At 36.2% G+C, this 19,970-nt stretch overlaps 1 protein-coding gene across 3 annotated transcripts in view; it reads right to left on the reverse strand.

Annotated features, from left to right (window-relative positions):
* The window catches only part of fdxr (ferredoxin reductase), a 53,219-nt gene extending 37,568 nt beyond the window's left edge, over window positions 1-15,651 (reverse strand). The window contains exons 1-5 of one of the 3 annotated variants that reach the window (XM_056468963.1): window positions 15,412-15,645; window positions 14,815-14,899; window positions 13,235-13,323; window positions 10,495-10,590; window positions 1,264-1,386 (exon numbers count right to left, since the gene is read on the reverse strand). In XM_056468963.1, the coding sequence (XP_056324938.1) occupies window positions 1,264-1,386; window positions 10,495-10,590; window positions 13,235-13,323; window positions 14,815-14,899 (393 nt within the window). In that variant the 5' untranslated portion in view covers window positions 15,412-15,645. Of the gene's footprint in view, window positions 1-1,263; window positions 1,387-10,494; window positions 10,591-13,234; window positions 13,324-14,814; window positions 15,054-15,411 lie in introns of all 3 variants that reach the window. The other 2 variants (XM_056468962.1, XM_056468964.1) reach the window with 2 other exon arrangements.
* Window positions 15,652-19,970: the final 4,319 nt, after the last annotated feature.

The raw sequence follows: 19,970 nt of genomic DNA on the forward strand, positions 1-19,970 counted from the left end.
GATGGGTTTGGTGTCAAGCCTTCTTTTTAAAATCGTATACTTTCACCAGCCAAAACGTTAAAAACTTACGCTTCCTCGTGGGATCAGGCTTAAAATACACTTTACCATATGGCTTTCAAATACACCATAGTATTTACAACAAATTATTACTATAGTATTTTTTTAATATGGGTTATTGGACTTTCTAACTGAGTGTTCATTTTGCACAGAGGATTCACAATTGTTATGGTATTATCAGGGTTACTATAATAAACTAAAAATAAAACCATAAAAGCAAACACATTTTGCTAGGCTACTTGACAAAAACAACAATTTAAACTTAATGTTGTCTATGCAGCTAGCCAAAATGTAAGACATATAATTTGAATGAAAAATAAATACATTTAGAAATAATTACCAACATTTTGGTACTTGAAAACTTGAAAATAAAAACTTGAAAATAAAATGTCTATAAAAGAGAAACTGTAAAAATAAGAACAAGCTGTGTTTGTTAATAATTAATCAAATCTATTATATATATATATATATATATATTAGACAAAAAGTCATGACAACAAATGTTTTTATTTTACTTTAAGTTGTTTTCAACTAAATGATTAAATATATAATCTATAAAAATAGAAGCTACAAAGCTTAATTTAATATATATATATATATATATATATATATATATATATATATATATATATATATATATATATATATATATATATATATAGATTTATTTTTGGCCTTTTTGCCTTTATTAGATAATAAAGGCAAGTATTGAGACAGGAAGCGAAGTTGGAGACAGAGAGAGGGGAATAGGGAAGTGTCCTTGAGCCAGGATTCGAACTCAGGACGCCCTGACGTGTTACTTCTCCATATGTCGGCACGCTAACCACCAGGCTATTGCACCGGCCTTCATTTAATATTTAGTTTAGTTTAGTTTAAATTTAAGTAAACAATCATGCATCCTGGGTGTCACAGTGGCGCAGTGGGTAGCACGATCGCCTCACAGCAAGAAGGTTGCTGGTTCAAGCCCAGGCTGGGTCAGTTGGCATGTGAGTGAATGAGTGTGTATGGGTGTGTATGGGAGTGAATGATTGTGTATGGGTTACACAAGTGTGTATGTGTGTATGGGTGTGATTGGTTGCAGTTGGAAGGGCATTCGCTGCATAAAACATATGCTGGATAAGTTGGCGGTTCATTCCGTTGTGGTGACCCGATTAATAAAGGGACTAAGCTGAAAAGAAAATGAATGAATGAATCATGCATCCTCACCAGAACTACAGCATGATACGCTTGTCTTAACTCCTCAATGGTCACATCTTTCCCCACATTCACGTTACCATGGAAACTGCATCTTGCATGGTGGGCCGTCTGGGTAAAAGTGTTAATGACATTCTGTAAAATGAAAATGAGAAATATATACATTAATTTGCACATGCGTATTTTATGTAGCCATGTGTCAAATCCAGTTCCTGAGGGGACAACTTATTCTAACTTATATTCTAACTTCTTATTCTAACTTTTATTTGTATTGAAGGTACAAGGTACTCTTCTAAAGTATAAAAATACCATGATTTGTTTGCAGATATTTAAGAAACATGCTAAGTGAATATTCTTGTTTATCTACAGTTGAAACCAGAAGTTTACATATGCTCTAAAAAGGAACATAACCATTTAAAAAAAATGTCTGATGTTAAATCATACTAAACGTTTACTATTTTAGGTCTGTTAGGATTACCTAAATCATTTACATTTGCTAAATGCCAGATTAATGATAGAATTTTTTATAATCTCTAGACAGTCAAAAGTTTACACACATTTCCTTGGTATTTTTTCAGCTTTGCTTTTAAACTGTATAACTTTGGTCAAATGTTTTGGGTATCCTTCCACAAGCTTCTCACAATAGTTTGCAGGAATTTTGACCCATTCTTCCTGACAGAATTGGTGTAACTGAGTCAGATTTGTTGGCTGTCTTGCTCGCACAAGCTTTATCAACTCTGCCCACAAAATTCTATAGGATTGAGGTCAGGGCTTTGTGATGGCCACTCCAAAACATTCACTCTGTTGTCCTTAAAGCACATTTTAACTAATTTGGCAGTATGCTTAGGGTCATGGTCTGTTTGGAAGACCCATTTGTGGCCAAGTTTTAAAGGGCACCTAGGTTACCCCTTTTTTCAGATTTAATAAGTCTTTTGTGTCCCCAGAATGTGTCTGTAAAGTTTGAGCTCAAAACATCCATCAGAGTATTTGTTATAGCTGTCTGAAGTGTCTGTATTATCACCGGTAAAACTTGGTTGCTGTTTTTTTGTACTGGGCCTTAAAGGCTAGTCCTCACTGTTCCCACGTGCCTGTCAGCAACATGCCTTAGTTGCTGCCCTCGGCTGCCTCAGGAAGCAGATCTCACGTCGCGTTCGTGAGAAATACTACAGTAAGAACTTTACCAATCAGTATTTGATGCAGTTTTTTTTTGTTGCAACAATAAGTCACACACAAAGTCGTTACAAAGTTCACGCGCACACACAGTGAGGACACGCGCACACACACACACATAGCACAGACACACACACACACACACACACACACACACACACACACACACACACAGACAGACAGACAGACAGACAGAGCGCGCGTTTAGCTTCGCACTCTGTTTGCACGCATATGTGACAGGATACAGGTTAATCTCCACTGCTGTATGGATATCTGTTATGTTAATGTACAAAATAAACCTGAATTAACATCCACAAACCGGGATTGAAGCGTCTTCCTTTATAATTGTTCTGACACGCGCCTGTGCTGATGAAGTAAAGCTAAGCTAAATTGCTGTAATTCATGACACACATGCTCCGTTTTAAAACATTATAAACTTGTGAAACTCACTCTTGATCACGTTTGATGATTATTGATGATCCTAGCCAACTGAACAGACCTTTTATTCCCGGCTGCTTTGCGCACGTCTGGTCTTGCTGATATGATTATACACGTGACTACCGGACATGTTAATATGCAGCTGTCAATCAATATTGGTGGGCGGGGGGACCGCTCTCCTACGTAAAGTTGCGGTCGATCTGAAAACCGCTTCAATTGGTCCAACATTTTTATGTTGCTAAATTTGAAAAAAAAAAAAGGACTGGGTGTGTTTATTTCACCCCAATATGACACTCTATACACTACATCTACTCACATGTCTGTCCAAACAGCTTTAAAAGTAGATTTTTCACCATAGGTGCCCTTTAAGTTCCTGGCTGATGTCCTGAGATGTTGCTTCAGTATTTCTACATAATGTTCTTTCTTCATGATGCCATCTATGCTGTGAAGTGGACCAGTCCCTCCTGCAGCAAAACAGCCCCACAACATGATGCTGCCGCCCCCATACTTCACAGTTGGGATGGTGTTCCTAGACTTGTAAGCTTTCCCCTTTGTCCTCCAAATGTAACACTGGTCATTATGGCCCAACAGTTCAATCCTAGTTCCATTAGACCACAGGACATGTCTCCAAACATTAGTCTTTTTCCCAGTGTAATTCTGGCTTGTTGATTTTCCCATGTTGTCACACAAGGAAGCAGTGTGTTTGAGGTTTTCCTTAAATACTATTCTACAGTTGTGCCTCCAATTCACTCAAATGTTGTCAATTAGCCAATCAGAAACTTCCAAAACCTTGACACCATCATCTGAGCTTTTTCAGAGGCTTAATAATCTTATTGTATGTAAACTTGACTTACAAGAAAAGTTATAACAATTTCTCAAAAATTATCTTTCATTATTCTGCTATTAAACAGAACAGAAACAAATATGATCATCCTAACTTAACCTAAAAGAGAAAAAGTTTAGTCACATTAACATCTCACTCTTTTTTTTAAATGGTTATGTGCCTATTTATACAGTGTATGTAAACTTCTGGTTTCAACTGTAAAAAAACAATGCTGAAGTCAGATAATCTGCTTTGAAAAGTGCAGGAAGGCTGTCTTTGGTTTGTTCTCTTTAACCCGCCCAATGCCAATTTAGCTAATTATATTTCAGCACCCCGGGTTGCCTTCAGACTCTGAAATGAGATGCAGATTCAGAGTTCCACATGAGGTTATTAATTAACAAATAATATGAATAATACAAACGTAAACATTAGGTGAGCAGGTTACATTGTAGCCCCGTGTCCTAACAACACGCTACGCAACATTTGCAGTGATGAGCAATTTGACTGTTTGCACCAGACGAAACATGACAGAAATGTAAATACAGCCATTCAGAAGCACAGAATAGTGCACTCACTCACGAAACGGTATGGTTTATAATCTAATTAATACATATTAAACCTCTTTAACATTATTAAATGTACATGCTCAATCACTCATGTTTTATTTTGAGTCACAGTTCTAAAGTTAAATTTCAGACGATTTCTTTTATTTTTAAGATCTGAGCTGAACTATCTGCTGCTGCTTTATGTAAAATGTCATGTAAAATGGCATTCAGACTCACATTATTAGCATTTAACACTGAATAAAGCACATGAGGTGTAACTGAGAAAAAATCAGAAATAGAGGCCATTTCTAATATATCAATTCAAGGTGTTGGTTAGGAAAAAAACTCCTTTTAACCCTTTGATGCGCTACATGGGTCTAAAGTGAAGTTTCTTCTATATCTATTTTATAGCTTGTGCATAAAAGGGTTAATATGTAGAATATTAACTTCTATCACGTGTCATTGCTTATATAAAGAACACGGTTTAAATCAGCCTTTAGGCTCGATCGTTAGACTCTCTCCTTAATCTGGCAACCTGCACTTGCGTTTGTTTTGAACCAGGAATGTAGTACCTAGTTCAACCACTGGGTGTCAAACTTACATACCGCACCTTTAACCATCCCTGACTATGACCTTGTTAATATGTTAACTGCAAACATAATTTCTGCTTTCAATCTCTGCAAAAAAAATTGTAAATAATTTTGATTAATCATTTCAGTTCCATAAAAGGTTTCAAAAGTAACCCAACAATACAAAATTGAAACATTTAGAATGTATATTATTGACAATATGCATTAATTTGATAAAATATCTAAATGGAAACACTGCAAACTCATATGTGGAAGTGAAAAGTAAGGTATAGATATTAGCAGTGGGACAAAAGGAACAGTGTTAACAGTGTCATTTACACTTGATTTACTGTTAAAACCCAGACAGTCAAGCTTTAGGAGGTGTTATAGCACTAAAAAACCTGTAGATAGATCATCAATGTGACTCATGAAAAGACATGACTTGTAATTAGGAAAGTACCGCAACATTGATTTACTTTCTGTATGTGAAAACAGCTGTTTAGACCTAACCAGGGCACACGGTGATGAAATGACATGATATATAAAAGCAAAAGTGTGTTTGGGTTAGGAAATATAAATGTCAGGCTGTCTGTGATGCTCAAGATGCATATCAAGGACTTCACACGAATGCAAGATTACAGAATATTTACATTTTTTACATACAGATAAACATAAAATAAGACTATAAACCAACATCTGTGCAGTGTTGACAAATATCAAGCCTATCTTAACGTAATCAGTTTGAGTTTTTCCCCACCTCCTATACTGTAAACCACCCAAGTGCTACACAAAAACACTCACACTATCATTTACCCAATGGCTTAACTCAAATCAGTGCACATCACCCAAATACTGCTTTACGACAATCCTTATCTTAAAGGGGACCAATTATGCCCTTTTTTACAAGATGTAAAATAAGTCTCTGATGTCCCTAGTGTGTGTGTGTGTGTGTGACGTTTCAGCTCAAAATACCCCACAAATAATGCTATTCGCACGTAAATAGACGCTTGAACATTTTGAGCTTACTTGCTTCATGTGTGCATCAAATTCGCTTCACAATAGATTCAGATTCATGTCATGGGCAGGGCTTCTGTCTGCTTGGTGACTCTGGTTTCATTGCTTAATGGTTAAAATGGTTTTGATTGAGAGACTAGCTTCTGCTTTATGTGCTTTAGGAAGGCTGAAAAACAGCTTAGATTCATTCAGCACCTCTGTCTTGAGTCCACTAGATCCTTTCACCGGTGCACCCAGATCTGCGAGTTCATCAATTCCACCAAAAACTATAGAAGAACTATGACGTCACCTTGTAGGCTAATCGGCTGCTAGCATAAAACTGGTTCCCTCGATAAAATCCCTATAGGATTTTCCCATAGGCTTGCTCGAAGATTGCAAATAATAAGCTCTGTGTTCAAACACAGTTCATTACACTTACATGTTTTGTCCAACCGGATAATCCTCACACAATAAAACAACTTTGAGCACTTTTGGATTTGCAAACGCAAGAACTGAAAAGCTAATATTAGGCTACTAACGGACTACACTGCCTTCGGGGCGCTCGCCTGTGACGTCAACACTACCCTGCTACAGACAACTTATCAAGCTTATTTTTAGAAATATGGTCCATATCAAAGGTTTAATCTCTCTGTTTTATTATATTATAATCTACGCTGTATATTATAAACAAAGGCCTGACGAAAAATCTATTGATCATGTTAAAATGACAGTTAATATGTGTGTATTTCTTACACGTTTATTCACACGTTTGCATAACTGAGAACAGGAAAGAGACAGGCTGCACTGGAAAGCAGTACCCCCGTAATAGGGATGCTCATTTCGGTTAATTTTGCTAACCGACAACCGCCGCTCCTTAATCGGATATTAATGGTTAACTGGTCAGATTAATATTAAATTATTATTAAATAAAAAAAAAACTAATTGATGAGTGTATTTTGTGTCTGACACATTAAATATTGCATTTTAAAATACAATTAAAATTTTAAAATGAGTTATTTTAACATGTTACATGTGAACATATAACATGAACATATTAATAACAGAACATAACAATCAGGGTATCTTCCATCCAATCCATATCCGTTTTCAAACAAAAAGAGGGAAATGAAGAAAACTGCAGTTTTACCGTTTTTCATTCGCTCACAAAAAACGAGATTTTAGCTCGATTTTCGTTTTTTTAATTTAGGCTAGAAAAATAGATAAACGACTTCAAAATACATTAAACACATGTAGGCGGTGCTGAAACGCCCATTTTCCTCTGATTGGTCAACGATATCTCAGCTCGTAATGTAGCCCTCAAAATAAGAGCCCTCTGTGGACCAGCACCCAGGCTTTTTATTATTTATATATAATATATTTATAATTATAATTATAATTATATAAATATAATTATTATTTAATTATATATATATAAACTAAGTTTACATATTCTGTTATTTGATCAGTTAGCAGGCTTACATCAATGACTACATCTTTGACGCACGCACTGTAAAGCTATAAAGTATAAAAAATTGTTATTGCACATTGCACTCAAGTGAATCGTGCGTTAAGCGTGTCAAACATGCAAATGCTCATTCGCACAAATCGCTTGTTTATTAATGCCTGTGACAGCGGTGACGTAATTTTGGCAGTGGAGTGTCGCTGTTTGATTCGTACTCGTAATCAGGACTTCGTGTCCGTGGTGCAACTGTATTTCGTGTTTGTAAAATACATCCATCGTAAATTTATCAGTCATTTACAAACAGACAAAGAAAATGTCGTATCTGTGTCTGTTCTAATCGCAGATTTTGAAATTGTACCCTCGTAAAATTACGAGTTCGCTTCGTTTTCCTTTACGATTTTATAATTAAGGATGTGTGACTTTTATTTACGTACAAAATATTAATAACAGTAATTTTATTCCATACCGGCGGAGCTGGGGGAAGTGTCTGCGAAGAGGGAAGTCTGGGGTTCTCTCTTAAGACTCCCGCAACCCAGCCCCGGAATAAGGGGATGACAATGAATGATTGGATTGAGTTAAAACTTACAGACTGAAACTAACTTTATTTTAATTTCACAGGACCTTTAATAATCAGTAATATGAAATTGAATCAAAAACTGAAGTTAAAATTTGTGTTTTTGCTTTGATTTTTGAAAGCAGAGTTTGCTGAAATCCATGGACTGGTGTTGGAAAACACAGAGTTAAGGGCAAGCAAGAACACTTGTTTCGATTTCAAAACAACACTGTAAGAGGAATGGCATTGGAATGCTTGTGCTGGCAATAAAGGGGAGACCGAATAAATGGCACATTTATCCTGTCTGCTTCTAGAACAACCCACACAGGACCGTCTGGAGCCTGAATCTCTACCAAGAAAGATACTCATTGTGCTAAAGGCCACAATTAGCACTTTGTCTACTGCTAAACCCAAACTTTCTCCCAACGTTTTTTTAATTCTCCATTTTCCATCAATGCAGAGCTTGAGTTTTTCAGCCAACGTCAAACTTCTGGTGAAAGGTTAACGTAACTACTTTCAATTTCATACGGCTCCTTTTACAGCATCGATGTTGTAATGTGATTAAAGTACTATCATTAGACTCAAGCATTCATTTAGATGTACAAGCATAAAATGAGATTAAAGACTGTGTAAGCACTAGCGCCGTGAGGAGCAGCAGGCGAGCGCAGAAACTCCACTGAAAATACTGGGGTAACATAAATGTTCATATTTTAAAGACATGACATGGAAAAATGTAGCTTAATGCAGTGCTTCTTGTTCGGTCTGAGACCCACTTTATATTGTATATTAATCAGGCAGTGAAGATCGCTGATTTTTAAAGAAATCAGATCTTAAACGTGATGGTTTTGTAATGGTGCAACAGTTCTACACAAATGCTTGGACTGGCTGACTTAAAATTAAACGTCCCTGTGCATATACCACATTGATGGAGTGCTCTGAATCACATCCAAACTATTGAACTAAACATGCACTGAAACTAATTTCTGATATTTTTTCATTTATTTATTTTAATCTGTTAACATTTACTGAGTGTATCTGTTTGCCGTTGTACGTTTAACCATTGTGTATTGTTCAAATTGATTAACTTTTCATTATCTTGGTGGCTGTTGTTGCCCCATTGACTTCCATTATAATAATATAAAGCCATGACAGCATATAATCATGCATGATTGTTGATGGTTTTCCCTGTTGGGAAGAGGTAAAACTGCTTAAAAAGCAATTTAAAGGGCACCTATGATGAAAATCATCTTTTATAAGCTGTTTGGACATAGCTGAGTGCAGGTAAAGTGTGTCCACAGTCATATTGGAGCGATAGAAACACAATAAGTCTCTTTATTAAAATATCCTGAGGTTAAAATAGGATCCAAATCCCTCCCATTTTGAGGCCGACCGCAACTTGATGTAGGAGTTCGGTTTCCCCGCCCACCGAATTGATTGACAGACACGTATTAATATGTCTCTACAGTATAATCATATCAACAAGACAGGATGTGCGCAATCAACTGGGATTAAAAGATCTGTTGAGCTCTCTGTGATCATCAGTCATCATCAAATGTGATCAAGAATGAGTTTCACACGTTTAAAATGTTTTTAAAGCAGTGCATGTTTGTAATGCAGTTAAAATCGCTATCTAATTTATCACCACAGCTGCATAGTATCAGTGCAATTATAAAAGAAAAGGCTTCAATCCAGGTTTGTGGACGTTACATCAGGTTTCTTTTGTACATTACTATAATAGATGTCCATACAGCAGTGGACATTAATGTGTATCCTGTCACTTTTGTCGTGCAAAAACAGTGCAAGTTAAATGTGTTTGTGTGTGTGTGTATGCGTGCACATTTTATGTGTGTGACTTATCATTGCAGAAAGGCTTGAATTAACTCCACAGCAAATATATCAAATAACAGTTGGGAAAGATCTTACTGTAGTAATGGAGATCTGCTTCATTCTTGTCTGTCACTGTGCTGTTTATCTATGCGAAGACTACAGCTCTGACATGCACATGGGAACAGTGGGTGGGGAGAACCAGCTCATTTGCATTAAAGGCACAGCCAACAAAAACAACTACAATGTGATGACAGCTCAAATTTCCCAGATTTAATAAGGTATAATAAATAATCTGATGGGTGTTTTGAGCTGAAACTGTACAGACACATTCACATTAAATCTTGAAAAATGGGTAAAATAGGTGCCCTGTAAAGGCTTAACTATGTTGATTAGGTTAATTAGGCAAGTTAGAGTAATTAGGCAAATCGTTGTGTAATGATGGCCATTTTAAGGTCAATATTGCTAGCCCCCTTAAGCAATATTTTTCTTTTGATTGTCTCCAGAACAAACCATTGTTGTGCAATGACCCATTAAGCTAGTTAAGCCTTTAAATGTCACTTTAAGGTGAATACTAATAGCTTCAAAATTATTATTGACTGTCATAATGGCAAAAATAAAATAAATCAGTTATTAGAGATGAGTTATTAAAACTTTTATATTTAGAAATGTGTTGAAAACTATCTTCTCTCCGTTAAACAGAAATTGGGAATGGGTTAATAATTCTTCAACTGTATAATGCTATTTTTTTACCTTTTAATAATGGAAAAAAACTGTATTCATGTAGATTTATTAATAACCACATTGAAATCATTATGAAAGTAAATGCATTTTTTTCATGCAAAATAAACACACAACATCCTGACCTTGACCTCAGGGTGATCAGGTGCGACCCCAAAGCGCACCAATCCAAACGGCACCGGCAGACGCTCATAAATGTCTACGACTGCATCCTGTCGAGCCTGAAAAAAATGATAAGATTGCCTTCACAATCATAAACACACAAGCTCTTTGTATAAAATTCAGTAAACAACACATGAGAGACTAAAAGTGATCAGTGTGCTTCTTTTAAACAGAACCAGAACTAAACGACAGCTTGTAAATCCTCCAAGGGTTTGTTTTTTTTGCAAATCCCTAGTGGTTAAACCTGCAATTCCTCTTACTCATTTTCTCATCTGCGGTCTGATTGCTGGAGCCAGAACACTGTGTGATTCTTAGAAATGTGCTCTCTTCTTTTCAAAACTTGTGATGTTGAAATATTGTCATTGCATGAACTATGGGAATCAAGTACAGCAGGTAAACTAAGTATTGAACAAGTCATTTTTCTCAGAAATCATACTTCGAAAAGGTGCTGTTTACTTGAAATGCTTACTAGATGTTGGTAACGGTTACAGTGATCCATATATACAAAGAAAACAAGGCTAATTAGTTTAGATATTAAGCTGTGTGATAGAGATGAAATGGAAAAAATGTTGAACACATGAAGAATGGGAGGTGTAAAAAGGCAAGAAAAGCCCAGACAGCAGCTGAAATCTCTCAGTAGTTTTTCAGCAACCCTCTGCTCTTCCTCAGTGTAAATGAATATCAGCTGCTTCAGTCCAACATCTACATTAGCAGGAGGATGAAGATGAAACCAGGGTGGACATTTCAGCAAGACAATGATTCAAAACACAGCCAAGGAAACTCTCAGATGCTTTCAGAGAAAGGAAATTAAGCTGTAGAATGGCCCAGCCAATCACTTGAACTCAATCTAATAGAAAATATAAGATCAGAGTTTATAGACAAGACCCACAAACACTTGTTTAGCCGTAGTTAGAAAATAACTCTGAGAAAATAAGTCTGAGAAAATAAAATCTGACCTAAGCAATGTATGTGACTTCATTCTCCATGCAGGAGAAAAGCCTTTTATAGAAAATATTAAATACATTTCAGTGGTTCTGTACTTTCTCCTTCTCATTCCATTGTTATTATATAGAATTCATATTTCTGAAATGTTTCTTATTTTTTCCATTTGTATGATCATTTGGGCATTTGCCAAAATCTGGGTCAATTTCATGTCAACAGCTCCATTAGAACAAAGACTATAGTATACACAAGACATGTCACTCGTGTAGTTTTGAATGGGGAAAAGTGTAACGATCAATATGGCGAACGAAGCCCCGCCTACTATTACAGGAGCCAATCATCAATCGCTATAGACTGTCACTTCTCTGGGGAAAAGCTTAGACCAGACATGTGCTTTTTGGACAGTTTTTTGTGGTCAAAAACCCCACGAATCTCAGCGAATACTTGCTTCACAGACATAAGAAATATATCCAAATAAAGCTTAAAAAATATCTACCTGTAAATAAACACACGACACTACACTAAACATAAGTTTTTGTAATCTGCATGAAGCAAACGTGAGGTACAGTCCGTCCTGTCAAACGCACATTACATGACAGCGACTACTTAAACGCCCACAAACTTGTAAACAAAGACTCGCTGTCATTTCTGGAGGAGATTCACCATCAAGATCAAGTTGTGAGTTACTTCAGTAGAGCAGTGCGGTCTGACGATCAATATCTAGAGCAGGGGTGGGCAAACTCGGTCCTGGAGGGCTGGTGTCCTGCACAGTTTAGCTCCAACTCTGATGAAACACACCTGCTTCTAGATAATCTTGGAGACACTGATTAGCATGTTCGAGTGTGTTTGATTAGAGTTGAAGCTAAACTATCCAGGACACCGGCCCTCCAGGACCGAGTTTGCACACCCCTGATCTAGAGGATGATCATGTGTAGAACGGCCATAAATAAGGTTGGTGTCGTGATCTTGTTCCTTTCAAGTGCGCATGCGCATTAGCTCGGGCAACCTGAACAAATGCTGATTTTGATTTTGATTCAAATGTTTTGAAATCGTAAGCTTGGTGAAAATTTTTGGAGAATTTGATGTTTCTCCATTCAGACAGAACGCCCGAGCATACTGCCCGAGAGGCATTTCAAAGATGGCCACCAAGTGAAATGACCTGCCTTAAAGGGACTTTGATTATAAATATATTAACCAGGAAAAATCATGCTGTGTTCAATACTTATTTTCCCCGCTGTAAAACATACTAAAACATATCATTAAACATGTGATCTGCAAATATACTGAAATCAAACTGGGGTAAATATGAAACGCTGATGGACGTTTTCCATATATCTAACACCTAAAACTTAATTAAAAACTTCCTTGACAGCTGTTTGACTGACAGGCTATTCAGCTAATCACAACTCAGATATTCTGTGCCTCCATCACTGCATGCTGTTTTCTCCGACAAACAAAACAGAAAGACTAACTAGGCATGGTTTAAATAAATAAATAAATAAATAAATAAATAAATAAATAAAATAAAAAAAATCTGCATAAAATTACATACTGAATCTGAAATCAATACGTAATCTGTGCATAAATTATTCCCCACTGCACAAACTGAGAAAGGGGCGGGGCTTTGTGAAGGGTCGATTGTCACGCAAAGCTTCTGGTTATGAAGTCAGCCGGAATACTCAAACAAAAGAGATACTGCATGATTAAATCTCTCTGTTTTCCTGTACCAGTATTATTTTTATGAAAGAACTGATAACCAACCTTCAGTAGCTGCTGTGCCGTGTAAAAGCCTGCAGGTCCTCCACCCACCACACACACTCTCGCAGACACTGAAGACAGCCCACGCACACCTGGAGCAGCAACACACACACACACACACACACACACACACACACACACACACACACACACACACACACACGCACACGCGCACACATGCGCACAAACAGACTTCAGCTCACAGCAACTGACAAGATCAAACATGAAGATGATGATTAAGAAATCAGTTTATAACAATAAAGCTCTTGATGCACCTACACAATGATCTGTCTGTCTGTCTATTTTTTGATCGATTGATTGATTATCAATTGGTAGATAGATAGCTAGATAGCTAGATAGCTAGATAGATCCACCAACTGACAAGATCAAACATGATGATTGAGAAATCAGTTTAACAATGAAGCTCTTCATCCTTCTACACATTGATTCAGAGATATAGATTATCTGTCTGTCTATCTATCTATCTATAGAAAGATTAATTATTAGCAGATAAATATACACATTGATTGATTGATTGATTGATTGATTGATTGATTGTCGAAAGGTAGATGGATGGATCGATCCATATAGACAGACACATAGACAGACAGACTTCTTAAGACCCATCCATCTATCCATTGATTTATCAATCAATAAATCTATCTCTCCATCCATCCATCTATCCATCCATCCATCCATCCATCTAACTATCTTTCCATCTAACTATCTATCTATCTATCTATCTATGACACAAACACAAACATGATTGAGAAATCCGTTTTAAAATAATAAAGTTTTTTTAATCACCTACACATTGATCTGTCTGTCTGTCTGTCTGTCTGTCTATTTTTTCAGACAGTTGATCATTAGCAGATAGATAGACGCCTGGATGTACCCATCAATTAAGTTCTCCATCCATCCATCCATCCATCTATCTATCTATAATCTATGACAAACATTCAGCTCACAACAACAGACAAGATCAAACATGATGATGATTGAGAAATCAGTTTATAGCAATAAAGCTCTTTATCCACATCTATCTATCTATCTATCTATCTATCTATCTATCTATCTATCTATCTATAAACTGATTATTAGCAGATAAAAAGCTACATTGATTATTTACTTATCAAAGGGTAGATGGCTGGATGGATATATAGATCGATCCATATACAGGTAGACACATAGACAGACAGACAGACAGACAGACCTGTCCATCTATCCTGATCAATCAATAAATCAATCAAGCTATTTATCACCATATGAATCTTCTATGAACACCCTAACAGAACAACATAGGAACCCCAGCAACTGTCTGATTGTGAGCCTTTAACATAGAAACACATAATAGTATTACATTTTCTGACTTTCACACACACTCAACAGTTTCTTTTGACAAGCAATTGTCAAACTTAAACCTTCAATGTTCATTACAGCACAGTGTATATGACAGATACACGTGCTGATGAAGGGAGTGGACTTTTTTTTATAGCCAATGTAGTGGACACATGTAAAAGTCCATTCCCTCATGACGTCATAAAAATACAACAACAAAAAAAAGCGTCCCATAGCAAACTCACCGCCGATAGCAAGCTGACACCGAGATGCGCGCGACAGGTTGTGGATCTTCATCAGAGATCTTTTCACAATGTTCACCATCATCATCTTCATCCCATGAAATGAAGTAAATAAACAACAGTCCCAATTCCAACAATGCCTTGTTATGAACCCAAAAGCAGCTTATGAAGCAGCTCTGATCCCTCGGCGCGTGCTCTTGGGTCACACCCGTGGGGCTGAATTCATTTGTTCATTTCTGAAACTTCATGATAAAAAAAAAATAACAATAACACCTCTATATTAAGTGTGTGTGCATTTTATTTTATTCCGCCAGCTTCAGAATGCACTGAATTCTACAGCATTGGGTTCATTTAGACCACAAGCAGTTCCTGTTTTAATTAGGTTGAGTGTAAACATATATGAGACTTAAGAAAATGTTATCTTTAAATGGTGTGACAGCTACGCGCACATCGTAAATTAAACCGCTTTAAATTAGGTATTTCAATCAAACGTCGCATATAATAAATAACAGTGGATTTAAAAACATGCGAGGAATTATTTAACAACATACAACGTTAGTAAAAAAGTAAAAATTTAAGCTAAAAATGAACTACTCTTACTTCTGTTAGTGTGCAGCACTTTAAGTTTTCCGTGATGAACAAATGCTCCGATTAGACGTTCCCTCCCTTGTAAACGTGCCGCTTTCCTCGGTGTTTCGTTAGTTAAATCACGTACAACTGCACTGTTTTCCTCGTAGTTTGAGGGTTCAGTGCTTATTTGAGAGTTTTTATCAGGTCAACCTTGACTGAAGGTCTCAGACTGCATGTAGATTTATTACGCGCGCACACATCAAGGTCATTGCATGAACTCAGTATCCACATTTCTAGTATGTTATTAAAGTAAAATGTAATTTCTTTTTACAGTTTGTCTACTCTGTATATGCTGTTGCTTCCAGAAATTTAGAGTTCAGAACAGTCAGCATGTGTACTTTTGTTTGCTTTAAAGGTGAATAAGAAAGTAGGTTGATTATTGCACAACAGCTATTGCTCAAATATGGATCAATGTTCACTTTGACTCGACGGCTTTTATTGTTTAAGCTATATTGTGCTGCTGTATAGCAATTGTTTTCTGCCTAATTGCTTTACTGGTACTTATATAATATTCTGTACATGTAAAGTATTTGAGTAGTGTGCACTGCCTAAATGTTATTTTTGGGAAACTTTACTTTGTTGTTACTTGCTTTTGGTGTTTAATAGATCTTTTAGTACTTTTACTCAGCCACACTCTTAATTTCATTACAGTTTTATGCAAAGGTAAAAACAGAGTCTATTTATATCCTCAATTATTTAAAAATTATTAAAATAAAATCGACTATGTAGATATAAAAACAGGTTTAGCTTAAAATATTCCTTACAATCATACGCACTGTTTTCCAAATCTTTCATGATCATGTGAGACTTGAAATTAATATGATTAAATTATTCAGAAATTATTCAAAACTTTGATTAGTTTTAAATAGTTCTACGTTTTAAGCAGCTTAGAGTTTAAAAAGTAGATAACTGAAACTAAAACATTTTTTACTGAAATATATATTTACCGGCCACTTTATTAGGTACATCTTACTAGTACCGAGTTGGACCCCCTAACTGCCTTAATCCTTTGTGTCATAGATTCAACAAGGTACTGGAAGTATTCCTCAGAGATTTTGCTCCATATTGACATGATAGCATCACACAGTTGCTGCAGATTTGTCGGCTGCACATCCACAATGCAAATCTCCCGTTCCACTACATCCCAAAGGTGCTCTATTGGATTGAGGTCTGGTGACTGTGGAGGCCATTTGAGTACAATGAACTCATTGTCATGTTCAAGAAACCAGTCTGAGATGATTCACGCTTTATGACATGGTGCGTTATCCTGCTGGAAGTAGCCATCAGAAGATGGAGACACTGTGGTCATAAAGGGATGGACATGGTCTGCAACAATACTCAGGTAGGCTGTGGCGTTGACACGATGCTCAATTAGTACTAATGGGCCCAAAGTGTGCCAAGAAAATAACCCCCACACCATTACACCACCACCACAAGCCTGAACCGAAACAAGGCAGAATGGATCCATGCTTTCATGCTGTTGAGGCCAAATTCTGACCCGACCATCCGAATGTTGCAGCAGAAATGGAGACTCATCAGACCAGGCAACGTTTCTCCAATCTTCTATTGTCCAGTTTTGGTGAGCCTGTGTGAATTGTAGCCTCAGTTTCCTGTTCTTAGCTGACAGGAGTGGCACCCGGTGTGGTCTTCTGCTGCTGTAGCCCATCCACCTCAAGGTTGGACGTGTTGTGTGCTCTTCTGCAGACCTCGGTTGTAACGAGTGGTTATTTGAGTTATTGTTGCCTTTCTATCAGCTCGAACCAGTCTGGCCATTCTCCTCTGGCATCAACAAGGCATTTGCGCCCACAGAACTGCCGCTCACTGGATATTTTCTCTTTCTTCAGACCATACTCAGACCAGCCCTTCTGGCACCAACAACCATGCCACATTCAAAGTCACTTAAATCCCCTTTCTTCCCCATTCTGATGCTCAATTTGAACTGCAACAGATCGTATTGATCATGTCTACATGCCTAAATGCATTGAGCTGCTGCCATGTGATTGGCTGATTATATATTTGCATTTAGGAGCAGTTGGACAGGTGTACCTAATAAAGTGGCCGGTGAGTGAATATATAATTTCAGTAAAACATGTTTTGCTTAAGTTAACTGTTATTAAACACTTTCACATGCAAATACATAAACACATATGCATGTAAATTATGAAAGCACAACAAAATTACCAAAACTTCAAATTTAAAATAAAATATTAAGCTTATATCTTAGCTCATTCACTCTAGATACAGTAATAAAAAATAAAATGCAAGTTGGGGCAGCACGGTGGCGCAGTGGGTAGCACGATCGCCTCACAGCAAGAAGGTCACTGGTTTGAGCCTCAGCTGGGCCAGTCGGCATTTCTGTGTGGAGTTTGCATGTTCTCCCCGTGTTGGCGTGGGTTTCCTCCGGGTGCTCCGGATTCCCCCACAGCCCAAAAGACATGTGGTACAGGTGAATTAGGTAAGCTAAACTGTCCGAGGTGTATGAGTGTGAATGAGTGTGTATGGATATTCCCCAGTGAAAACGTATGCTGGACAAGTTGACGGGTCATTCCACTGTGGCGACCCCAGATTAATAAAGGGACTAAGCTGAAAAGAAAAAGGAAAATGTATGTATCTCAATGCTTAAGTAATGCTGCTTGACAATCAATGTCTCTATTCACTTTTTAGTTATAAAATAGATTATCAAAACCATTAGAAAATAATAATTTCTGACAGATTTCCTTTTAATCACACAAATCAAAATAAGTAAATTACTCTGGTCTGTTTAAAAGTCAGTTTAAACCCCCAAGAAAAGAGTTCAAGTATAGTATAATGTGGTTAACCACGTATTGACTTTGTCACTCCCTAAATCCCACTGTGACCACATTACTACAATATGATTTAAATCCACATGCTTCAGCTTACGTGGCTTCTAAGAATTACAGTTTATATGAAGCAAAGGAAGTAGACACAAAGTTTAAATGTGTGGGTGTCTTTTATATTTTTGAGTATATAGTTTGGAGTCTATATTCAGTGTTTTTCTTCTTCTGTGATTTATGTGTGTGCAGGAATATTTTCAGTGTAACTGAGGTTAGAGTTCCTGCTCCTGGTTTGGAGATGCATAGTTTGGTTTTTACACCAGCTGTCATGTGCGGTGAACTTAAACAAGTGCACAAAGTGAACTTACATAGTGTGTAATAAACTTCATATTTGCATAAAAACACATTTATGCTTATAAAAATATTATATTGATCAGAGATGTGAGTACAGTAAATAATATTTAAATAATATACTTACTATTTAAAGAAAAACTGGTAATTTTTATGGGATTAACAAAGTAATCAATCATGCTCCCAGACAGAAAACATTTTATTCAGAGCCAGTCATATTTTTCCCTCCTGTCACTGTCCTTCCAACCTGCATGACCTTTGCATTACTAAATTTACTTACTTGCTTATTTATTTACTTATATATTTTCTTGCTTATATTTTGCCTGCTCACTTGCTTATTTATTTACTTGCTTATTATTGACTTATTTACCTGCTTATTTATTTACTTGCTTATTTACTTGCTTGCTTATTTACTCATTTACTTGCTGATTTACTTGCTCACTTGCGTATTTATTTACTTATTTATTTACTTGCTTATTTACTTGCTTATTTATTTAATTATTTACTTGCTCAGTTGCTTATTTACCTATTTACTTATTTATTTACTTGCTTATTTATTTATTTATTTATTTACTTGCTTATTTATTTAATTATTTACTTGCTCAGTTGCTTATTTACCTATTTACTTATTTATTTACTTGCTTATTTATTTATTTATTTACTTGCTTATTTATTTATTTACTTGCTTATTTACTTATTTACTTGCTTGCTTATTTACTTGCTTACTTATTTATTTACTTATTTACCTGCTTATTAACTTATTATTTAGTTATTTACCTACTTATTTAATTATTTATTTACTTGCTTGCTTATTTACTTATTATCTACTTATTTACCTACTAATTTATTTGCTTATTTACTTGCTTATTTATTACTTATTCATTCATTCATTCATTCATTCATTCATTCATTTTCTGCTGCTTTTCCGGAGCCAGGTCGCGGGGGCAGCAGTCTTAGGAGAGAACCCCAGACTTATTTACCTACTTATTTACTTGCTTATTTATTTGCTCACTTGCTTATTTATTTACGTATTTACTTACTTGCTTATTTACTTATTTATTTGCTTGCTTATTTTTTGCTTGCTGATTTACTTACTTATTTACTTGCCCACTTGCTTATTTAGTTACTTATTTACTTGCTTGCTTATTTACTTATTATCTACTTACTTACCTACTAATTTACTTGCTTATTTACTTATTATTTACTTATTTACCTACTAATTTACTTGCTTATTTACTTGCTTATTTATTTACTTATTTACTTGCTTATATATTGCTTATTCATTCATTCATTCATTCATTTTCTGCCACTTTTCCGGAGCCAGGTCGCGGGGGCAGCAGTTTAAGGAGAGAACCCCAGACTTATTTACCTACTTATTTACTT

The sequence above is a fragment of the Danio aesculapii genome, chromosome 12 (assembly GCF_903798145.1).
Source record: "Danio aesculapii chromosome 12, fDanAes4.1, whole genome shotgun sequence".
Classification (NCBI taxonomy): Eukaryota; Metazoa; Chordata; class Actinopteri; order Cypriniformes; family Danionidae; genus Danio; species Danio aesculapii.